Consider the following 23699-nt stretch of genomic DNA (forward strand, 5'->3'; position numbering starts at 1 on the left):
AGGCCAGGCGAGGTGTCTCACGCCTGTAATCCCAGCACTTTGGGAGGCCGAGGTGGGCGGATCACTAGAGGTCAGGAGTTCTTGACCAGCCTGGCTAACATGGCAAAACCCCATCTCTAATGAAAATACAAAAATTAGCCAGGTGTGGTGGTGGGTGCCTGTAATCCCAGCTACTTGGGAGGCTGAGGTAGGAGAATCGCTTGAGCCCAGGAGGTGGAGGTTGCAGTCAGGGCCGAGATATCGCTACTGCATTCCAGCCTGGGCAACAGAGCAAGACTCCATCTCAAAAAAAAAAAACAACACAAAAAACTCAGACACAGTCCTGCCTCAGGGCTTTGCACAGGCTGTTTCTCCAGCCCAGATTTGCAGTGGCTCCTCCTTCCCACCTTCAGGCCTCTGCTCAAATGTCACCGCCACAGAGACGCCTCCCCTGACCAACCCAGCTAAAATTTTAAACATAACATATTTTTTCTTTTTTCGAGACAGAGTTTCACTCTTGTTGCCCAGGGTGGAGTGCAATGGTGCAATCTCGGCTCACCGCAACCTCCGCCTCCTGGGTTCAAGTGATTCTCCTGCCTCAGCCTCCCTAGTAGCTGGGATTACAGGCATGCACCACCACACCTGGCTAATTTTGTATTTTTAGTAGAGACGGGGTTTCACCGTGTTGGTCAGGCTCGTTTTGAACTCCCGACCTCAGGTGATCCACCCGCCTTGGCCTCCCAAAGTGCTGGGATTACAGGAGTGATCCACGGCGCCCAGCCTATTTTGTGTTTTCAGTAGAGATGGGGTTTCTCCATGTTGGTCAGGCTGGTCTCGAACTCCCAGCCTCAGATGATCCGCCCGCCTCGGCCTCACAAAATGCTGTGATTACAGGCGTCAGCCACCGCGCCTGGCCCAATACTTTCCATTTCTCTTCCTTAAAACACACACACACAAAGTAAAATCACGCTGCTTACTTGACATAAACATATTTAATTCATCTTTTTTTTTTTTTTTTTTTTTTTTGAGACAGTCTTGCTCTGTCACCCAGATTGGAGTGCGGTGGTGGGATCTTGGCTCATTGCAACCTCCACCTCTTGGGTTCAAGCAATTCTCCTGCCTCAGCCTCCCAAGTAGCTGGGATTACAGGCACCTGCCACCACACCTGGCTAATTTTTGTATTTTTAGTAGAGACAGGATTTTACCATGTTCACCAGGCTGGTCTCGAACTCCAGACCTCAAGTAATCCACCCACCTCGGCCTCCCAAAGTGCTGGGAACACAAGCATGAGCCACCGCACCTAGCCTGGTGTTTTCCTGAGACAAAGTCTTGCTCTATCGCCCAGGCCGGAGTCCTGTAGGGCACTCACAGCTCACTGCAGCCTCAATCTCCTGGGCTCAAGCTATCCTCCACCTCAGTCTCCCAAGTAGCTGGGACTACAGGTGTATACCAGAAAGCTCAGCTAATTTTTTTTTTTTTTTTTTTTTGATGAGACAGGGTCTCATTCTGTTGCCCAGGCTGGAGTGCAATGGCACAATCTCAGCTCAATGCAACCTCCACCTCCCTGGCTTAAGAGATCCTCCCACCTCAGCCTCCCAAGCAGCTGGGTCTACAGGTACATGCCACCACCCCCAGATAAATTTTGTTATTTTTTGTAGAGATGGGGCTCTCGCCATGTTGTCTAGGTTGGTCTGGAACACCTGGGTTCAAGCAATGCGCTCACCTTGGCCTCCCAAAGTGCTACAATTACAGGTATGAGCCACTGCGCCCAGCCCACGGCTAATTTTTTTGTAGAGACTTGGGGGGGGGGGTCTCACTATGTTGCCCAAACTGGACTCGAACTCCTGGGCTTGAGGGATCCTCCTGTCTTGGTCTCCCAAAGTGCTGGGAACACAGGCATGAGCCACTATGCCTGGCTAGAGCAGGGATTTTTGTCTACTTTGTTTGCTCTGTCTCCAGGGCTGAGGAGATGGCCTGGCACACTGTAAATGCCTAGTAAATGTTTATTGAGCTGGGCATGGTGGCTCACGCCCGTAATCCCAACACTTTGGGAGGCTGAGGTGGGTGGATCACCTGAGGTCAGGAGTTCAAGACCAGCCTGGTCAACTTGGTGAAACCCTGTCTCTACTAAAACTACAAAAAATTAGCTGGGCGTGGTGAAGCACACCTGTAGTCCCAGCTACTGGGGAGGCTGAGGCAGGAGAATTGCATGAACCTGGGAGGCAGAGGATACAGTCAGCCGAGATTGCACCACTGCACTCCAGCCTGGGCAACAGAGAGGGACTCCGTCTCAGAAAAAATAAAAATAAAAAGGCCGGGCGCAGTGGCTCAAGCCTGTAATCCCAGCACTTTGGGAGGCCAAGACGGGCGGATCACGAGGTCAGGAGAGACCATCCTGGCTAACATGGTGAAACTCCGTCTCTACTAAAAAATACAAAAAATTAGCCGGGCGGGGTGGCGGGCATCTGTAGTCCCAGCTACTCGGGAGGCTGAGGCAGGAGAATGGTGTAAACCCGGGAGGCGGAGCTTGCAGTGAGCTGAGATCCGGCCACTGCACTCCAGCCTGGGCGACAGAGCGAGACTCTGTCTCAAAAAAAAAATAAATAAATAAAAAATAAAATAAAGAGGCCGGGCGCGGTGGCTCAAGCCTGTAATCCCAGCACTTTGGGAGGCCGAGACGGGCGGATCACGAGGTCAGGAGATCGAGACCATCCTGGCTAACACGGTGAAACCCCGTCTCTACTAAAAATACAAAAAAATAAGCCGGGCGAGGTGGTGGGCGCCTGTAGTCCCAGCTGCTCAGGAGGCTGAGGCAGGAGAATGGCGCGAACCCGGGAGGCGGAGCTTGCAGTGAGCGGAGATCTGACCACTGCACTCCAGCCTGGGCGACAGAGTGAGACTCCGTCTCAAAAAAAAATAAATAAATAAAATAAAATAAAATAAAATAAAAATAAAAAATACATAAATTAGCCGGGTGCGGTGGCTCACGCCTATAATCCAATCCCAACACTTTGGGAGGCCGAAGCAGGCGGATTAGGAGGTTAGGAGATCAAGACCATCCTGGCTAACACGGTGAGACCCCGTCTCTACTAAAAATACAAAAAATTAGCACTCGAGATGGCACCACTGCACTCCAGCCTGGGAGACAGAGCGAGACTCCATCTCAAAAAAAAAAAAAAAGTTCATCGAGTGAATCATTGAACATATGAATAATGGCTACATGAACTAGATTGCACCATGCTGGGGTTGGGACGGGCCTCCCTGAAGAAGTGACATCTCAGAAAGGCCTGAAGGATGAGAAGGAGCCAGCCACGAGTCAGGAGGTAGGAAGTAGGAAAAATCAAACCAGGCAGAGGGAACTGCAAGTGCAAAGGCCCTGAGGCAGGATATGACTTTTTTGCTGGTGTGGCTGGAATGGAAATACAATGACAAGAACACAGCTGTAGAGAGGACAGAAACCTTCCCTTTCCAGTTGTTTGTCTCCTGATTATTGAGTTTTAAGGATTCACTATATATTCTGTTTTTTATTTATTTTATTTATTTATGTTTTAACAGAGTCTCCCTCTGTCGCCCAGGATGGAGTGCAGTGGCGCGATCTTGGCTCACTGCAACCTCTGGTTCCTGGGTTCAAGCGGCTCTCCTGCCTCAGTCTCCCCAAGTAGCTGCAATTACAGGCACACGCCACTAGGCCCAACTAATTTTTGTATGTTTAGTAGAGACAGGCTTTCACCATGTTGGCCAGGCTGGTCCTGAGCTCCTGGCCTCAAATTATCCACCTGCCTCGGCTTCCCAAAGCACTGGGATTACAGGAGTGAGCCACCGCAGCTGGCCCATTGTATATTCTGGATACAAATCCCTTATCATGTATTTTTCTCCAAGTTTGCAGCTTATCATTTAGTGATGGCGTCTCACTCTGTTGCCCAGGATGGAGTGCAGTGGCACCATCATAGCTCACTGCAACCTCCTGGGCTCTAGCAATCCCCCGACCTCAGCCTCCAGAGTAGCTGGGACTATAGGCATGTGCCACCCACACCCAGATAATTTTTGAATTTTTTGTAGTAATAGGTAATATGTAATAATAGTATGTAATATTACTAATACTACATATATTAGTAATATGTAATAATAGTAATATGTAATATTACTATTATGTATATTAGTAACTTCTAATATGTAATAATAGTAATATGATAATATGTAGTAACAGTAATAAGGTAATATGTAATTAGTAATTATAGTAATAAGGTAATATGTAATAATAGTAATAGTAATATGTTGCCCAGGATAGTTTGTAACTCCTGGGCTCAAGAGATCTTCCCGCTTTGGCCTCCCACAGTGCTGGGATTACAGACATGAGACACTATGCCTAACTCAAAGCATGTCTTCTTATACATTTTTGTTTTGCTTTGTGTTGTTTTTGAGACAGGATTTCACTCTGTCGCCCAATCTGGAGTGCAGTGGCACGATCTCGGTTCACTGCAACCTCTCTGCCTTCTGGGTTCAAGCGATTCTCCTGCCTCAGCCTCCCGGGTAGCTGGGATTACAGGTATGCACCAGCACGTCTGGCTAATTTTTGTATTTTTAGTAGAGTCAGCATTTCACCGTGTTGGCCAGGCTGGTTTCAAACTCCTGGCCTCAAGCGATCTGCCCACCTCAGCCTCCCAAAGTGCTGGGATTCTAGGCACCCGGCAGGCCTAGGAGATTTCAAACTTATTTCTTAGTAGAGAGACCATTCCAGTAAAGTCTTATGGTGACTCTCCATAGGCTGACCTAAAAAGGGGAAACAGGGGGCTCCTATCCTCTCTACCTCTCCACTTGCACCCAGTCAGAGCATAGCCCGAAATCTACCTACCAGTCTAACCCCAGAGACTATGCAATGGGGAAAGAACTCTTTTGAAAACGATGGTGCTGAGAAAACTGAAGAGTTGGACCACATACAGAAATTAACTCAAGGCCGGGCGCGGTGGCTCATGCCTGTAATCCCAGCACTTTGGGAGGCCGAGGCGGGTGGATCACCTGAGGTCAGGAGTTCGAGACCAACCTGGGTAACATGGTGAAACCCTGTCTCTACTAAACATTCAAAAATTAGCCAGGCATGGTGGCGGGCGCCTGTAGTCCCAGCTACTCAGGAGGCTGAGGCAGGAGAATGGTATGAACCCGGGAGGCAGAGCTTGCAGTGAGCTGAGATAATGCCACTGCACTCCAGCCTGGGCGACAGAGCAAAACTCTGTCTCAAAAAAAAAAAATAATAAATAAATAAAATAAAAAAATTAGCCGGGCGTGGCGGCTCTCACCTGTAATCCCACCTACTAGGAAGCTGAGGTGGGAGAATCACTTAAACCCAGGAGGCAGAGACTGCAGTGAGCTGATATCGTGCCACTGCACACCAGACTGGGCAACAGAGTGAGACCCTGTCTCAAAATAATAAATAATAAATAATTGGGCTTAATAGACAAAGGACTTGATAGGCATTTCTGCAGAAAAGATATTCAAACAGTCAATAAGCACATGAAAAAAAAAATCCTTAACATCACTCATCAGGGAAATGCAAATCAAAAGAAAGAGATATGAGCCTGGCGAGGTGGCTCATGCCTGTAATCCCAGCGCTTTGGGAGGCAAGGTGGGTGGATCACTCGAGGTCAGGAGATCGAGACCAGCCTGGCCAACATGCCGAAACCCTGTCTCTACTAGAAATACAAAAATTAGCCGGGTATGGTGGTGGGTGCCTGTAATCCCAGGTACTCGGGAGGCTGTGGAAGGAGAATTGCTTGAACCCAGGTGACAGAGGCTGCAGTGAACCGAGATTGCACCACTGCACTCCAGCCTGGGCGACAGAGCAAGACTCCATCTCAAAAAAGAAAAAAAGGAGATACCATGTCACGCCTATTAGGATGGTTCCTGAAGGGACTTTTACTTTTGAAGGTCTTGGGGTTCCTCCATCCCCTGCATGCAATGCCAAGGAGGGTATTTTGGGGACAGCTGTGTCCTGAGCCACCTTCTCTCCAGGATGCCACTTGTAACTGGCCTTTACCCGTGTCCTGTTTCCCAATTGCTCTCCCCTCCAGACAGCTGGTCTCTTCACTCCAAGAGAAGGGGCTGTGGAGCCAGGGGGCACTCCTACCTCCATCCACCCCGTCTCTCAGCCTCTGACCTGCCTCCTGGGCCTCAGATTTGAGTTCCAGAGAGAGACCTTGTTGAAGGCCTGGACTCTTCGCATCCCTGAGGTCACATCGCCTCCTCTCTCACCTGCTGCACTATCCCTTCTGATCAGGTCTCTCTGCTGCTCTGATTCCTCCCCACTCACAAACAATCCATTCCTACCTGCTGTTGAGAGAACCACTGTAACCCCAATCAAAAACAGGTGTAATCCCAGCACTTTGGGAGGCCGAGGCGGGCGGGTTACCTGAGGTCTGGAGTTCAAGACCAGCCGGGCCAACATGGTGAAACCCCATCTCTACTAAAAATACAAAAATCAGCTGGGCATGGTGGCAGGCACCTGTAGTCCCAGCTACTCAGGAGGTTGAAGCAGGAGAATTGCTTGAACCTGGGAGACAGAGGTTGCAGTGAACCGAGATCGTGCCACTGCACTCCAGCCTGGGTGACGGAGCGAGACTCAGTCGCAAAAAAAGAAAGAAAGAAAGAAAAAAAAAAAGTCTTGAGGCTGGGTGAGGTGGCTTGCACCTATAATCCAGCACTTTGGGAGGCCCACATGGGAGGATTGCTTGAGCCCAGGAGTTCGACACCAGCCTGGGAAATGTGGCAAGGACCCATCTCTACAAAAAAATGAAAAAAATTAGCAAGGCATGATGGTGTGTGCCTGTGGTCCCAGCTACTCGGGAGGCTGAGGTGGGACGATCACCTGAGCCCTGGAGTTTGAAACTGCAGTGAGCAGTGATGGTGCCACTGTATTCCAGTCTGGGTGACAGAGTGAGACCCTGTCTCAAAAAAAAAAAAAAAAAAAAAAAAAATCCTGGAGATAGATAGTGGTGATGGTTGCACAACAATGTGAATGTAATTAATGCCACTGAACTATACACTCAAAAATGGATAAAGTGTGCCAAGCAGGATGGTTCATGCCTAAAATCCCAGCATTTTTAGAAGCTGAGGTGGGAGGATCACTTAAGGCCAGGAGTTTGAGATCAGCCTGGGCAACATAGCAAGACCCTATCTCTACAAAAAATTAAGAAGTTAGCTGAGCATGGTGGTGCATGCTTATAGTCCCAGCTACTCAAGAAGCTGATGCGAGATGATTGCTTGAGACCAGGATTTTGAGGCTGCAGTGAACTGTGATCGTACCACTGCACTCCAGCCTAGGCGATACAGTGAGACCCTATCTCAAAAAAAAAAAAAAAAAAAAAAAGAGGCCGGGCACAGTGGATCATGTCTGTAATCCCAGCACTTTGGGAGGTCAAGGTGGGCAGATCATGAGATCAGGAGTTTAAGACCAGCCTGACCAACATGGTGAAACCCCGTCTCTACTAAAAATACAAAAATTAGCCGGGCGTGGTGGTGGGAGCCTGTGGTTCCAGCTACTCGGGAGGCTGAGGCAGGAGAATCGCTTGAACCCAGGAGGCGGAGATTGCAGTGAGCCAAGATCGAGCCACTGCACTCCAGCCTGGGCGACAGAGCGAGAGACTGTCTCAAAAAAACAAAAACAATAACAACAAAAAAAAACCCCACTCTTAAGGTGAGATAATCATAGATCATCAGTTTGGGCCTTTGATGATAATGTCTATTTATTTATTTAGCTATTTATTTATTTATTTTATTATTATTATTATTTTTTGAGACAGAGTCTCGCTCTGTCGCCCAGGCTGGAGTGCAGTGGCCAGATCTCAGCTCACTGCAAGCTCTGACTCCCGGGTTTACGCCATTCTCCTGCCTCAGCCTCCCGAGTAGCTGGGACTACAGGCGCCCGCCACCTCGCCCGGCTAGTTTTTTGTGTTTTTTAGTAGAGACGGGGTTTCACCGTATTAGCCAGGATGGTCTCAATCTCCTGATCTCATGATCCGCCCGTCTCGGCCTGCCGAAGTGCTGGGATTACAGGCTTGAGCCACCGCGCCCGGCCTATTTATTTATTTATTTATTTTTGAGATGGAGTCTTGCTCTGTCGTCCAGGCTGGAGTGCAGTGATGCAATCTCAGCTCACCGCAACCTCTGCCGCCCGGGCTCAAGCGATTCTCCTGACTCAGTCTCTCGAGTAGCTGGGGTTACAGGCGCGTGCCACTACACCTGGCTAATTTTTGTATTTTTAGTAGAGATGGGTTTCACCACGTTGGCCAGGCTAGTCTCGAACTCCTGAACTCAGGTGATCCACCCACCTCAGCCTCCCAAAGTGCTGGGATTACAGGTGTGAGCCACCACGCCCGGCTGATAATGTCCGTTTATTGAGCATCTGCTGTGTCCTGGGTGCCAGGTTAGATCCTTTCAGGCATAGAGTAATAATAACAAGATATTTATTGAATGCTTGTTGTGTGCCTGACACTACGAGAGTGCTTTATGGCCGGGTGCAGTGGCTCACACCTGTAATCCCAGCACTTTGGGAGGCCGAGGCGGGCGGATCACGAGGTCAGGAGATCGAGACCATCCTGGCGAACACGGTGAAACCCCGTCTCTACTAAAAATACAAAAAATTAGCTGGGTGTGGTGGCAGGTGCCTGTAGTCCCAGCTACTTGGGAGGCTGAGGCAGGAGAATGGCGTGAACCCGGGAGGCGGAGCTTGCAGTGAGCTGAGATCGTGCCACTGCACTCCAGCCTGGGCAACAGAGCGAGACTCCATCACAAGAAAGAAAGAAAAAAAAAAAAGGGCTTTATATACATTAACCCATAGAAGGCTCCAACTCACTCTATAAATTAACATATAGGTCCTAGTTTGTTGTTGTTGTTGTTTGAGACAGAGTTTCGCTCTTGTTGCCCAGGCTGGAGTGCAATGGCGTGATCTCGGCTCACCGCAACCTCCGCCTCCCAGGTTCAAGCAACTCTCCTGCCTCAGCCTCCTGAGTAGCTGGGATTACAGGCATGCATCATCATGCCCAGCTACTTTTGTATTTTTAGTAGAGACAGGGTTTCTCCATGTTGGTCAGGTTGGTCTCGAACTCCCGACCTCAGGTGATCCACCTGCCTCGGCCTCCCAAAGTGCTGGGATTATAGGCGTGAGCCACTGTATCCAGCAACATATAGGTCCTGTTAATATTCCCATGGCATAAGGAGACAAGGGGTTGGTGGCTTCATTGTCTAAGAACCATGTCCTGTCTCCTAAGGCCCAGGATGGATTTTTTTTCAGCTCCAGAGAAGGGGAGAGAATTCTACACACAGACGATGCCCCACCTCCAACTCCCTGGCCTAGGAATTTAAGCTGCAGTTTAGGAAGGTGAGACCGTGTTCCCAAGCGGGTGCCCAGCTAGCATCCTGGCACATCCACCAGCCCCAAGGGACTCAGCTCACGTCAGCAGGAGCCCAGAGGCCTGGATGGGAAAAGGACGCTCCCTGGGGCCCTGCTGTTTGTGCTTCAAAAGCCAATGTCCCCTGGGCTGAGGGAGGACAGAGGGGAGGGGACAGCGCTATAGAATTGCTGACTGGGAGTTGGTGGGGATAGGGGAGAGTCAGGGCCAGCTATGCCCCAGAATCAGACCCCTGAGCCATGGAGAGTCACCCCTACCTGGCTTGCCACTGACTGCTCAGGGTGGCCCAAAGTTAGGCCAGAGGCCACTCCAGCAACATCACCAGGGGACCCAAGGCTGCAACCCAGACACAGAGGCAGCTGCCAGCCTTACATCACAGCCACGTGCCCAGACCCTCCATTGGGGGTGAAATGACCTGCCCGAGACTCCCTCTTAGGCACGCTAATCATTGTGTGTGTGTGTGTGTGTGTGTGTGTGTGTGTGTGTGTGTTGATACAGGGTCTTGCTCTGTCACCCAGACTGCAGTGCAGTAGCGCCATCATGGCTCACTGCAGCCTTGGCCTCCCGGGCTCAAGCGATCCTCCCCCCTCAGCATCCCAAGTAGCTGGGACCACAGGCGCACACCACCGCACCCAGTTAATTTTTGCTTTTTTTTTTTTTTTTTAAGCAGAAACAGAGTTTCACCATGTTGCCCAGGCTGGTCTCGAACTCCTAGACTCAAGCAATCTGCCTCCCAAAGCCTCGTCCTCTCAAAGTGCTGGAATTATAGGCATGACCACCACATCTGGCCTCAGGCTGACCATTTGGTGACACTTTCATTTATTTATTTATTTTTTTTTGAGACAGAGTCTCGCTTAGTCGCCCAGGCTGGAGTGCAATGGCGCGATCTCGGCTCACTGCAAGCTCCGCCTCCCGGGTTCACGCCATTCTCCTGCCTCAGCCTCCCGAGTAGCTGGGACTACAGGCGCCCGCCGCCTCGCCCGGCTAATTTTTTGCATTTTTAGTAGAGACGGGGTTTCACCGTGTTAGCCAGGATGGTCTCGATCTCCTGACCTTGTGATCCGCCCGCCTCGGCCTCCCAAAGTGCTGGGATTACAGGCGTGAGCCACCGCGCCCGGCCATTGGTGACACTTTCAAATGAAGTTGCTACCTGTTTCCCCCTCCATGTGGCCCTTAGGCCTTCCCACGAGGGCTTTTGGGAGCATGAAATTGGGCTTGTTGAGGGCTGTGCAGCCCAGGGAGAGTCTAGGCCTTGGGGATGACTACTGCAGGGACTGATGGGACACAAACAAGCTAGGGAATGGGGGCAGGGGAAAGGAATACATTAGTAAAGATTACAATAACAAGAACTATGGCCAGGCGCAGTGGCTCATGCCTGTTGGAGCATCGCTTGAGCCTGGGAAGCAGAGGTTGCAGTGAGCAGAGATGGTACCACTGCTCCCCAGGCTGGGTGATAGAGATGCTGTCTCAAAAAAAAAAAGCCAGGCACAGTGGCTCATGCCTGTAATCCCAGCACTTTGGGAAGCCGAGGCAGGCAGATCACTTGAGGTCAGGAGTTCGAGACCAGCCTGGCCAACATGGGGAAACCCCATCTCTACTAAAAATACAAAAATTAGCCAGGCGTGGTGGTGGGGCGCTTGTAATCCCAGCTACTTGGGAGTCTGAGGCAGAAGAATTGCTTGAACCCAGGAGGTGGAGATTGCAGTGAGCCAAGATCGCACCACTGCACTCCAGCCTGGGTGACAGAGTGAGACTCCATCTCAAGAAAGAAAAAAAAACCCAAACTATGTGAAGGCCACATTCTAGGCATTGTGCATACTGTAACATGCATTAATGCTCCATTTTCCAGACAAAGAAACTGAGGCCGGGTACGGTGGTTCATGCCTGTAATCCCAGCACTTTGGGAGGCCAAGGCGGATGGATCACTTGGGGCCAGGAGTTTGAGATCAGCCTGTCCACCAAAGAGAAACCCTGTCTCAACTAAATATACAAAAAAATTAGCTGGGCTCTGGTGGTGTACACCTGTAATCCCAGCTACTCAGGAGGCTGAGGCTCAAGAATTGCTTGAACCCGGGAGGCAGAGGTTGCAGTGGGCCAAGACCGCTCCACTGCACTCCAGTCTGGGTGACAGAGCGAGACCCTGTCAAAAGAAAAGGAAAGAAAGGAAAGAAAAGAAAGAAAAGGAAGAAGGAAGGAAGGAAAGAAAGAAAGAAAGGAAAGGAAACGAAACTGAGGCACAGAAAGGATGAATGCCATGGGTATTAGTAGCAGAGCATGGATTTCTTTTAATATTTATTTATTTTATAGAGATGAGGGTTTTGCTATGTTACCCAGGCTGGTCTCGAACTCCTGGGCTCAAGCCATCCTCCCACCTCAGCCTCCCAAAGTGCTGGGATTACAGGCATGAGCCACCACACCCGGCCTAGAACATGGATTTGAACCCAGGCAGCTTAGCTACAAATCTGCGTCGAGTGTCTTCCCCCGGGGCTCACAGAGCAGGCAGGCCTGGTGTCTCCCCTGGCTCCCCGTGCTGTTCCACCTGACTCACTTGTAGGTGGTGCCAGGCAGCCTTTATGGAAAGGCCTGGCATTTGCTTTGTGAAGGTCACACAGAGGTTGAAGGCGGGTACTAGTGTGTGTCTCCCAGGCAGGCGCGTGGTGCCAGGTGACACAGCTGTTTGGGGGGCTGAGTATGTAAGAGTCCGGAGGAGAGGGAGGTCTGTGTGCCCCTGGGCGTCGCACAGTAGACATCTCTGTGGCGTCGCATATCTGCCTGTGTGAGCAGGAGCTGGGTGCTCATGGGTGCCTGTGTGCATCTCTGTGTCTTTGTGTATTTCTGAGTCTGGGTGACTTCATGAGACCGTGTCGCACTGATACTGTGACAGTCCCTGACCCTTGTGTGGGCATGAGGTGCGTTCCTGTGTGGATCTGGTGCAGGTGGGAGTCCAGCTTGCAGGAACACGTGTGGGCCCTGGGTGTGTATTTTGGTGAGAGTGTGTCTCACTCTCACAGAGAGTTCCTCACTGTGGAGGAACGCAGTGTAGACGAGGATGTGCAAGGGGTGGGCCAGGGTTGCTGTGGTCGGTGTGTCACCTGTGTGCGGCTATGAGTCAACTGCAGGGTCCTCTCGGTGCAGCCAGAAGACCCACACCTAGTACAGTAAACACCAGGCGACCGGGATTGCCCTGCGTGTGGCCCTGTGTGCGTGTCTGTGTTACGGGCCATGAAGCAGGAAAGCAAGAACAAGGCTAGAAACCCCTGAGAGTTCTCAGAACTTAAAGGCCACCCACAGCCCCAGCTCAGTCCAGCCTATTCTAAACACCCTCCATGCATCCCAGAGTCTCCCTGCCCCACCCCCAGCCCAGCTTGGTTTACAGCCTGGCAGCTCCAGCATGAGAGGGGGTGGGGAAGGTAAGGCTGGAGACACTAAGCCAGGCAGGGACTTAGGGACCTGGTTCTAGGCCAGTGGCCTGGGAGTGGAGCCCAGGTGACGCTGGACACCCATATTTGCAGTCAAAGTGAATGCCAGAAGCCCAGGTTTAGGGGCACAAAGAGGGTGACAAGTCCTACCTTGGATAGGCAGGAATGGACCCAGCACCCATTTTGGGGGCCGCCACCTTCAAGAAGCCCTCAGCAGCACCCCAGCCCTTTAGGGCTAGGAAAGGGGGTGGGGCCCCAGCCAGATCCTGGAAGCCACTTAGGGGGCTCACCCAAGTAGACTCAGCACCCCCACCCCCCAGCACAGCCAGTGCCCTTCAGTATTAAAAGAGAGGACTGACTGGCCACGGGTCACCCACCTGACAGATCTGCCCTGAGGGTGCCGACGGGTGTCCTCATCGCTGAAGGAGAAGTGGGTCAGGGACTCGGGGCCCGTGGGGGGCAGTGCCAGGGCAGGGGGCCGGGGCCGGGCCCGGGGCGCTGCACCGGAGCGCATGGGAGCCAAGCGCTGTCGTCGGGGCGCGCATGGGGACGGCGGCAGGGCGGTGTGGCGCGTTCTGCTGGCCAGGCCCAAGGTGTCTGCGGCCTCCACTGCCGGCACCGCCTCCACGCCTCTGGTGACCCCCCCAGGGACAGCCCCGGGCGGTCGGGCGTTCCCGCGTCTGCACGGGGGAGGGGAGCGCACGGGCGCTCTGTCTGCCTCCCCCTGCAGGGGTTCTGTGGAATCGGACGCACACTTCCCCCCCCCCACACCCCGCCTCCTCCCTCCTAGGCCTCTGGGGTGCCCCGGGGCTCCGGTTTCCCGGCTCCAGGCCCGCCCTCCTGCCACCGCCTCCGGCCCCGCCTTTCCCCCCTCCCCGCCCTGACGTCGTGCTGGGCCCGCTCGAGGTCTCTGATCGCCATGCGCCCCCGGGAAACGGGACTCGTTCCGAGTGTGGGGTCGGGTGACACAAACCCAGGGGAGGGGAAGGTGCAGCTCAGGGGTGGGGAGGAGAGACAAAACAGAGACAGAAGAGACAGAAATGGAGACAGAGATGCAGGACGCAGAGAGAGAGACCCGGAGAGAGGGAATGATTTCCCTCCACACAGCCTGCGGACCCCACGCGGGGCTCCCAAAGGCCCCGGCCCCTCCTCCTCTTCTGTCCCCGCCCCATTTCGTTCCTGGGGCCAGTCGCTGGACCTGATCCTGCCCCGCCGTGCCCTCCTTCGGTCTGTGCCTCAGTTGCACACGTAAAGTAGGTGGAAGAGCGGGAGGCAGAGGACCCGGAGAAGCCCCCAGGGCCAGCCAGTGCCCAACTCCGGGCTGCCAACTTCTGCCTCCAGGATATAAGGACATTAGAAAACCAGACCGGATGTGGCCTCGGAGCCTGTCACCCCCAGACTTCCCGCCCCCGCAGCCCACCCCATCTGGCCAGAAAGGGAACTTCCATTTGCCCTCCGTGGCCCGGTACAAGGAGTGACACCGAGCCTCACCAAACGGCCACCCCCAGAGGGCACGACTGCCCCCATTTCACAGGCCAGTAGACTGAGGCTGACAGAACTGAATACATATCCCCAGGATGAACACATGACCTGGATGGCAGGTCGCCCTCACTCCTCCAAAGCATGACCGCAGCTTCAGGTTTGCACAGGAAGTGGGAGGGATGCAACATTTATTAAACTTCTACTGCATGCCCTATCAGAGGTCTCCACGGCAACCCTCGCGGGCAGGGATGATTTTGATCGCTGCTATGTGACAGAAGAGGAAAGTGAGGCTGTAGAGAGTGAGCCACGAACCCCAGACCTCGGCGCGCGCCAGGTGGCCAGGGGCGACTTGAACCCACGGCCACCAGCGCTGCACTTACCCAGCCCCAGCCCACGCCTGGCGGCTCAAATCCTGGAAGCTGCGGTGAAGCCGAAGGCGCCTGCGGAAAGTTGGGGACGGGCTGGCGAAGAAGACTGGCGAGGAGGGCGGCGAACGCGGGCGGCGGGGCGCGCGCGGGGCCAGGGGTTCGGGCAGGAACGCTTCGTCCTCAGCCGCCACCGCCACCGGGAAGGCCACCAGCTGCAGCTCCGGGATGCGACCTAGGCCGCGTGGCCGTGCCATGGCCGCGGGGCGGCCCCGCCTCGGCGGGCGCTGGGGAGCTGCGCCGCCCACCCCGCGAGGCCCACGCAGGCCGCCTGCCCAGCCCCGGGCCCGCGGGCCCTACCCCGCCCTATTGCCTCGGCCCTTCCGGCTTCGCGCTGGAGCCGCCCCCAAGGCGGGGCGGGTCTGGGGCGCCCGCAAGGCTTTGGCGGGGACTCCTCCGCAGACCCCAAAGCCGCCCGCATTGGCTCTGATGTCCTCACAATCGCCGGACGCGTCCCCACAAACACCAGGGACACCCCCAAATCTCTGGGGACACTCCTGCAAACTCCCCGTGGTGTTGACAGGACCCATAAGCCCCAGGAGCCACCCCACAGTCCCTCAGAATCCCAAGGAGCACCCTCACTGTCCCTGAGACAACCCCACACAAGAAGTCCAGGGGTACCCCCCAAATCCCAAGGCTTCTCAGCACTACGTAGAGGTGTTCTGAGACACCCTCATAGACCCTGGGGCACTCTCATAGCTCCCCAGATGCCCCCATAATCCTAGCAGTGTCCTCACTGTTTCTGAGACATGCCACAAGCCCCAGGAGTGCCCCAAGAATCCCAGCATGCACCCACAAATGCCAGGGATACCCCCAAATCTCTGGGGGCGCTCCCACAAACTCCCTGACAGTGGTGCTCTGAGATCCCAGGGAAAACCCTTCAGATCCCAGAACCCTCACCACAGTTCCTCAGATGTCCCAAAATTCCTCCAGAGCTCCCCATCATCCCCAACTCTCATCATCCCATCATGCATAGACCCTCCCCCGAGTCCCCCCAGAATCCCCCACACCCACAGAGCCATTTTCATAGACCAAATATAGGTTCCCCCCAAATCCTAGAGTCCTCCACAGACCCCGGGAACACCTCCACAGTCCCTCAGATGTCCCTTAATCCCTGAATGGTTCTACAGCATCCCTGAGATGCCCCCACAAGTGCTGAGACCCCAAGACAACCTCGGGAATGCCTTCAGACTCAGGGAATGCCCTAGTAACCATGCAGATGCCAGCAAAATCTGGGGTGCCCCAATAGACCCCAGGGACACAACTAGATTCCTCTCCAGCTCCTAAGACAGTCTCACACCCTAGAACAGAATCCCAAGATGCACCCCACAGTCCTTGGGGACAACCTAGAATGCCACCCACAGGTCCTGAGATGTGTCTTACAACTTTTTTTTTTTTTTTTTTTTTTTTTTTTTTTTTTTGAGACGGAGTCTCACTCTGTTGCCCAGGCTGGAGTGCAGTGGCACGATCTTGGCTTACTGCAACAAGTGATTCTCCTGCCTCAGCCTCTCGAGTAGCTGGGATTACAGGCGCCTGCCACTGTGCCCGGCTAATTTTTTTTTTTTTTTTTTTTTTTTTGGTATTTTTAGTACAGACAGGGTTTCACTATCTTGGCCAGGCTGGTCTTGAACTCCTGATCTCGTGATCCACCCGCCTCAGCTTCCCAAAGTGCTGGGATTACAGGCGTGAGCCACCTCTCCTGGTGTGTCTTACAACTCTTAAGACACCCCTAGAAGCTGGGCCTGGTGGCTCACGCCTGTAATCCCAGCACTTTGCGAGGTGAAGGCAGGAGGATCACTTGAGCCCAGGAGTTCGAGACCAGACCGGGTGACATGGCAGGACCTCATCTCCACAAAAAAAATTACAAAAATTAGCCAGGCATAGTGGGATGAGCCTGTGGTCCCAGCTACTTTGGAGGCTGAGGTGGGAAGATCACCTGAGCCAAGAGGTTGAGGTTGCAGTGAGTTACGATGGTGCCACTGCACCATCTTGAGATAGTGAGACCCTGTCTCAAGAAAAAAAAAAGAAAAGGGGGTGCATTTCTATTTTCTTGCTTTCTATCTTTTTTTTTTTTTTTTGAGACAATGTCACCCAGACTGGAGTGCAGTGGCACGATCTTGGCTCACTGCAACCTCTGCTTCCCAGGTTCAAAGGATTCTCATGCCTCAACCTCCCAAGTAGCTGGGATTACAGGCATGTGCCACAATGCCTGGCTAATTTTTTTTAAATTTTTTATTTTTTTGTATTTTTAGTAGAAATGGGGTTTCACCATGTTGGCAAGGTTGGTCTCGAATTCCTGGCCTCAAGTGATCTACCCGTGTGAGCCACCGCGCCCCAGCAGTGCATCTCTATTTTCGAGTCCACCTCTGTGAAATATCTTTTCTTCTCTAGTGTTGGCTCTGATGCCATGGGGGCCAGAGTGAGGAGGCCTGGGCTTGCGTGTGGCCTCTGGCACTTCTTAGCCATTTGATCTTGGGCTAGTCACTTCATTTCATTGAGCCTCAGTTTCCCCAGTTGTAAAATGGGTATAATACTACACTCACCCCATGAATGGACACATAAAGGGCTCAGAAAAGTGTCTGAACATAGTAAGCACTCACTTAATATGAGCTACAGTTATTATCATTATTTGACAAATATTTACTGAGGGTTTATAATATGCAAGTCACTATACTAGCCAGAGGATATAGACGATGATGATAATGACCATGATGGTGATGATAGCAACTAATCCTTTAGAAAGCTTCCTGCGCATCTCTCTATATCCTGCTATGATCTCTCTGTCTCTCCTCTCTCTCTTTTGAGACAGGATCTCACTCTGTCATCCAGGCTGGAGTGCAGTGGCGTGATCATAGCTCACTGCAGTCTCAACTTCCTGCGGGCAAGTGATCTTTCAACCTCAGCTTCCCAAGTAGCTCAGTAGCTGAGTAGCATGTGTGCCACCACATCCAGCTAATTTTTTTTTTTTTTTTTTTTTTTTTTTTTTGAGATGGAGTTTCGCTCTTTTTGCCCAGGCTGGAGTGCAATGGCGCGATCTCGGCTCACCACCTCCGCCTCCCAGGTTCAAGCAATTCTCCTGCCTCAGCCTCCCAAGTAGCTGGGATTACAGGCATGCGCCACCATGCCTGGCTAATTTTGTATTTTTTAGTAGAGACAGGGTTTCTCCGTGTTGGTCAGGCTGGTTTTGAACTCCCGACCTCAGGTGATCCGCCTGCCTCGACCTCACAAAATTGCTGGGATTACAGGTGTGAGCCACCGCACCCGGCCATGCCTGGTTAATTTTTTGTATTTTTTCTAGAGATGGGGTTTTCCCATGTTGCCCAGGCTGGTCTTGAGCTCCTGGACTCAGGTGACCTGCCTGCCGTGGCCTCCCAAAGTGCTGGGATTACAGACATGAGCCACCACACCTGGTCTTATGATCTCATTTAATCCTCACAAAATACCCACCAGATACCTAACAGGTGATATTCTTTTTTGTTTCTTTTTTTTTCGGTGATATGATATTGGCTCACTGCAACCTCCACCTCCCAGGCTCAAACGATCCACCCGTCTCAGCCCCCCAAACTGTGTTGGGCATGAGCCACTATGCCGGTCCCAGAAATGCATTTTTGTTCACTGACCAGTTAAGGTTTCAGTGCACTTAGCTTCCCTGAATTGTTTTGCCAATTCATCAGATCAGCCCTTGGGAATACAGTTCTTACTAGGCCCATTTCAGAGACGGGGAAGCCGAGGCCCAGAGAGGAGTGACTTGGCCAGGGTCTCCCAATCTAGAAAGATCAGAGCTGGCTTATGGACCCAGATGTCTGGCCTCAGAGACAGGAATTTTAGCCATGAGGCTACACAAGCCCTTTATGGATGAGTTTCCTTCCAGCTCAATGTTGCTTGTCCCGTCCTAGGAAGCCAGATGTAAACTGAGGCCTAAAGCCAACCTTGATCATGGCCTCATGGTCTATGAGTCCTTACATGAGCTTCCTGTCACCTCACTCCCTCCTTTTCTTCCACTCCCTCCTCGCTCACTCTGCCTCAGACACACTTGCCTCCAACGTATCCGACACACTCCCACCACAGGACCTCTGCACTGGCTCTTCCCTCTGGTTGGCATCCTCTTCCATCAGATACCCACGTAGCAACCTCCCTCAGTTTTTTTTTTTTTTGAGATGGAATCTTGCTCTGTCACCCAGGCTGGAGTGCAATGGCATGGTCTTGGCTCACTGCAACCTCCACTTCCTGGGTTCAAGCAGTTCTCCTCCCTCACCCTCCGAGTAGCTGGGATTACAGGCGCCTGCCACCGCGCCTGGCTAATTTTTGTATTTTTAGTAGAGATGGGGTTTCACCATCCTGGCCAGACTGGTGTTGAACTCATGACCTCATGATCCACATACCTCGGCTTCCCAAAGTGCTGGGATTACAGGCGTGAACCACTGCGCCCGGCCCTTACCTCCCTCATTTTATTTGGGTCTCTGTTCAAATGTCACCTCCTCAGAGAGGCCTTCCCTGACCTCAGGATCCCTCTTTTTTCCATATCTTGTGTGTGACCATCTTGAATTATCATACAGCTTTACTTGCTATTTCTTCTTTTTCCTTTTTGAGACGGAGTCTGGCTCTGTCGCCCAGGCTAGAGTGAAGTGGCACAATCTTGGCTCAGTGCAATCTCTGCCTCCTGGGTTCATGCAATCCTCCCACCTCAGCCTCCCAAGTAGCTGGGATTGCAGGCGTGCACCCAGCTAATTTTTGTATTTTTAGTAGAGACAGGTTTTTGCCATGTTTTGGCCAGGCTGGTCTCGAACTCCTGGCCTCAAGTGATCCAACTGCCTCGGCCTCCCAAAGTGCTGGGATTACAGGCCTGAGTCACTGTGCCCGGCCCTTTACTTACTATTTTTGCTTCACCCTGTAGTCTGACAATTTCAGGACAGCAGGGATTGTGTCTATGGCAAAGGTGTCCAATCTTTTGGCATCCCTGGGCCATACTGAAAGAATAATAATTGTCTTGGGCCACACATAAATACACTGACGCTAACAATAGCTAATGAGCAAAACAAAAACAAAAAAACACAAAAAACAAAACAAAAAAAAAAGAACAAAATAATCTCATTGTTTTAAGAAAGTTTACGAATTTGTGTTGGGCCGAATTCAAAGCCATCCTGGGCCACAGGCTGGACAAACTTGGTCTACAGCATTCTCAGCCACAGTTCTGAAGGCGCTCAGCGTTTGTGGAATGAACGAATCTGCTAGAAATGAGGAGACTGAGGCTCTGACAGGTGAAGGTCACACAGCAAGTACAGGACAAAAGCTGGATTTACTTATTTTATTTTGTTCTTTTTGAGACGGAGTCTCGCTGTGTCGCCCAGGCTGGAGTGCAGTGGCCGGATCTCAGCTCACTGCAAGCTCTGCCTCCCGGGTTTTTACGCCATTCTCCTGCCTCAGCCTCCCGAGTAGCCGGGACTACAGGCGCCCGCCACCTCGCCCGGCTAGTTTTTTGTATTTTTTAGTAGAGACGGGGTTTCACCGTGTTAGCCAGGATAGTCTCGAACTCCTGACCTCGTGATCCGCCCGTCTCGGCCTCCCAAAGTGCTGGGATTACAGGCTTGAGCCACCGCGCCCGTCCTTATTTTGTTCTTTTTGTAGAGGCAGGGTCTCACTATGTTGCCCAGGCTGGTCTCAAACTCCCAGCCTCAGGCAATCCTCCCGCTTCAGCCTCCCAAAGTGCTGGGTGTGAGCCACCTTGCCTGGCCAAAAGCAGATTTGAACTATTTTCTTTCCTTCTCTTCCTTTCTTCCTTCCTTCCTTCCTTTTTTTTTTTTTTGACAGGGTCTCACTCTATCGCCCAGACTGGAGTGCAGTGGCCCGATCTCAGCTCACCGCAACCTCTGCCTTCCAGGCTCAACCGATTGGATTCTCCTGCCTCAGCCTCCTGAGTAGCTGGGATTACAGCTACTCGGTGTGCGCCACTACCACCTGGCTAATTTTTGTATTTTTAGTAGAGACAGGGTTTCACCATGTTGGTCAGGCTGGTCTCAATCTCCTGACCTCAAATAATCCACCCGCCTCAGTCTCCCAAAGTGCTGGGATTACAGGTGTGAGCCACCGCATCCAGTCAGATTTGAACTCTTTCATACTCCACAATGAAAAGAATGGGCTCAGATGTCCCCACAATTCTGTTCTCACCCTGCCAGACTGTGGCTCTCCCAGGTCCAAAGCCCCAGTTTTCCTAAAGTCGTAAGAGCCTGCAGTCAATCTGTTACCACTGAAATATGGGGCACCCTCCCCGCCACCCGGGCTTGCGGTTTGGGGGACGCCCCCTTTCTCTCTGCTGATGTCATTTGAGGAAGTACTTTCTCAGAACACCAGCTCCTGGTGCCCAGCGCCTACGTCAAACATATCAGCCTCACCACAGCCCTGGGGGTGGACAGTTCTTATTTTTCAGCCCCGTTTGACTGATGAGGAAACTGAGGCTCAGAGAGGCACAATCACTGGCCCCAAGTCACACAGCGAGTCAGCAGGCAGGGCTGCCATGTGAATGTTACTCAGAGGTCTGGAGTGGATGAGATCTGTTTGTTTTGTTTTGTTTTGTTTTGCTTTTTTTTTTTTTTTTTTTTTTTTTTTTTTTGAGATGGAGTCCCGCTCTGTTGCCAGGCTGGAATGCAGTGGTGCCATCTCGGCTCACTGCAACCTCCGCCTCCCGGGTTCAAGCGATTCTCCTGCCTCAGCCTCCCATGTAGCTAGGATTACAGACGCGTGCTACCACACCCGGCTAATTTTTGTATTTGTAGTAGAAACGGGGTTTCACCATGTTGGCCAGGATGATCTTGAACTCCTGACCTCGTTCGTGATCCGCCCGCCTCGGTCTCCCAAAGTGCTGAGATTACAGGCGTGAGCCACCGCGCCCGGCCGAGATCTGGTTTTTAACTCCCATTCTCACCTTCCTCGCTGTGTGACCTTGGGTAAGTCCCATGGTCTCTTTTTCCCGGACAGAAGTGCAGAGCCAAGGATGCTGGAGTTCATCAGGCTGCCCGGCAAGCGAGCGGAGGCGGGACGGGAACTCCACCGCTGCAACTTTTCGGCCAGGTTCCTCCCTGTCCTCCAGGCGGCAGTCCCCGCAGCGTGTGGCAGGGGCTGGCGCATGGGGAAAGCGGCCTGGTCCCAAGCCCGGGAGGGCGAGGACCCCACACGCAGCCTGCGGTCAGCCGGCCTGGCGCCCGCTCTCCAGGACGCTCAATAAGCATGAAATAATAATACTGGGCGCCGCGACGGTGATGGCGACTTTGCTTTGCTCCGGGACTGGCGGCGTCCCTGAGGCAGGTCCGCGCTCGGAGCGCATACCGAGGCTGTGCCTTCCTCGTCGTCCGGCAGAGGGCGCGCGGGGAGACCCGCTCTCAACCCACATCCAGGGACTTGGGAGCGCCAGGGACAGGGGGAGGCGAGGACCCAAGTGGAGACAGAGACCAGCGACCAGACGGAGACCCCAGCTCGGCTGCCTCCACTTGCTCCTGGGGCCACGCTGTGCCCCCACCTTGATGGGGAGCATTTTAGGGCCCAGGGAGGGGGGACGCGGGGTCTGTATGTTGGCCCCGTCCCCAGTTCAGACAGCTTCCCACCTCCCCCCCACCAAAGTCCTCCTCTTCCTCCCTCTCCATCTGCCTCTTGACAGATTGTGGCTGTGCCGTGACTCAGCCGTCTCATACATCCTCAGGGGAGGTTTGGATGACATCTCGGGTTGCGGGGGGCAGTGCCCTCTCTCTGGGGATTCCTTTGACCCAAATGGGGGAGCTCACTGGACTCTCCTTGTGGTAGCTGGATGAACTCCAATATGGGGAGCACCGAATCCTGTGTGTGCCCTGCTAAAATCCCCTTTTTGAAGAAATGTCCGTTCTAAGCATTGAGGTTGCCATCAGAGACATTTCTCCTTCTCCCTGGGGAGGGGGAAGGACGCTGGTACCGATGCCAGCTACAGCCCACCCATCAGTCCCAGCTTTGGACCTCAGCACAGACACTGAAGGGTGCACAGGCCCACAGTGAAACAGAAACCGGAGTCTACGTGGGGATGTGGTTAAGGTTCCTGTTTTTTCTACTCACCCTGGAGAAATGGGATCCACTCAGGTCCCCCCTCCTTAGTCCAGGTCCCTGAATGGAGATCTACTCATTATGTTAAGTCCTTTACACACATCCCCAAGCTCACAGAACCCTCAAACTGACCCCCACACGGCAATGCCAACAACAGCCCCACTTTACAGACTGGAAAATTGAGGCTCAGAGAGGGCAAGACACTTATACAAAGATGCACAGGAATTGGGCAGACCTGCATTGCAATTCCAGCTCCCCCATCTCCTGGTTGTGTGAGCTTGGGTGAGAAAGAGAAAGGGTTTAGCTGGGCGCAGTGGCTCATGCCTGTAATCCCAGCACTTTGGGAGGCAAAGGTGGGCAGATCACCTGAGGTCAGGAGTTTGAGACCAGCCTAGCCAACATGGTGAAACCTCATCTCTACTAAAAATACAAAAATTAGTGGGGTGTGGTGGCAGGTTCCTGTAATCCCAGCTACTCAGGAGGCTGAAGCAGGAGAATCGCTTGAATCCGGGAGGCAGAGGTTGCAGTGAGCCGAGATCACGCCACTGCACTCCAGCCTGGGTGACAGAGCAAGACTCCATCAAAAAAAAGAGAGAGAGAAAGCGTTTTGTTTCTAGGCCCTAGTTTCCCCATATGCCAGCAGGAATACCCTGCTGGAATACCCTGGCACTGGGGATGAGGATGCATGGAAAAGTCCCTGGCATGGAGCCCGAGGGTGACCCACTGCGAGATGGATACCCACCAAAATGATGATTATTACCGCTCAGCCACTGTCCCCTAAGACTCAGCACCCCAGAGACCAGGTTAGGAGGAGTCTCTAGAGCCTTGCAAAGAAATGGGGCCCGGATCCTACTGCATTTCACCCACCCCTTGGTGTCTTAGGACAGTGACATGTGACAGTTTGGCCCCTTGCCCCCGGTTTTAGCATTTTC

At 52.8% G+C, this 23699-nt stretch overlaps 3 protein-coding genes across 10 annotated transcripts in view; 1 reads left to right on the forward strand and 2 right to left on the reverse strand.

The window, feature by feature from the left end:
• The window catches only part of SLC44A2 (solute carrier family 44 member 2), a 238175-nt gene that overhangs the window by 196347 nt on the left and 18129 nt on the right, over nt 1-23699 (reverse strand). The window lies entirely within an intron of this gene.
• The window catches only part of LOC126942503 (hsp90 co-chaperone Cdc37), a 185881-nt gene that overhangs the window by 129955 nt on the left and 32227 nt on the right, over nt 1-23699 (forward strand). The window contains exon 1 of one of the 5 annotated variants that reach the window (XM_050770162.1): nt 13280-13283. The exons of the other annotated variants lie outside the window; for them this stretch is intronic. The gene's annotated coding sequence lies outside the window, so the exon portion shown is untranslated. Of the gene's footprint in view, nt 1-13279; nt 13284-23699 lie in introns of those variants that run through there. 5 annotated transcript variants of the gene reach the window in all.
• Nucleotides 1-23699, reverse strand: part of PDE4A (phosphodiesterase 4A) — a 53744-nt gene that overhangs the window by 24115 nt on the left and 5930 nt on the right. Inside the window, exon 1 of one of the 4 annotated variants that reach the window (XM_050770140.1) lies at nt 14662-14903. The exons of 2 other annotated variants lie outside the window; for them this stretch is intronic. In XM_050770140.1, coding sequence (XP_050626097.1) covers nt 14662-14903 — 242 coding nt within the window. Of the gene's footprint in view, nt 1-13176; nt 13329-14661; nt 14904-23699 lie in introns of those variants that run through there. One more of the 4 variants, XM_050770141.1, reaches the window with a different exon arrangement.

The sequence above is a fragment of the Macaca thibetana genome, chromosome 19 (genome assembly GCF_024542745.1).
Source record: "Macaca thibetana thibetana isolate TM-01 chromosome 19, ASM2454274v1, whole genome shotgun sequence".
NCBI classification, from domain to species: Eukaryota; Metazoa; Chordata; class Mammalia; order Primates; family Cercopithecidae; genus Macaca; species Macaca thibetana.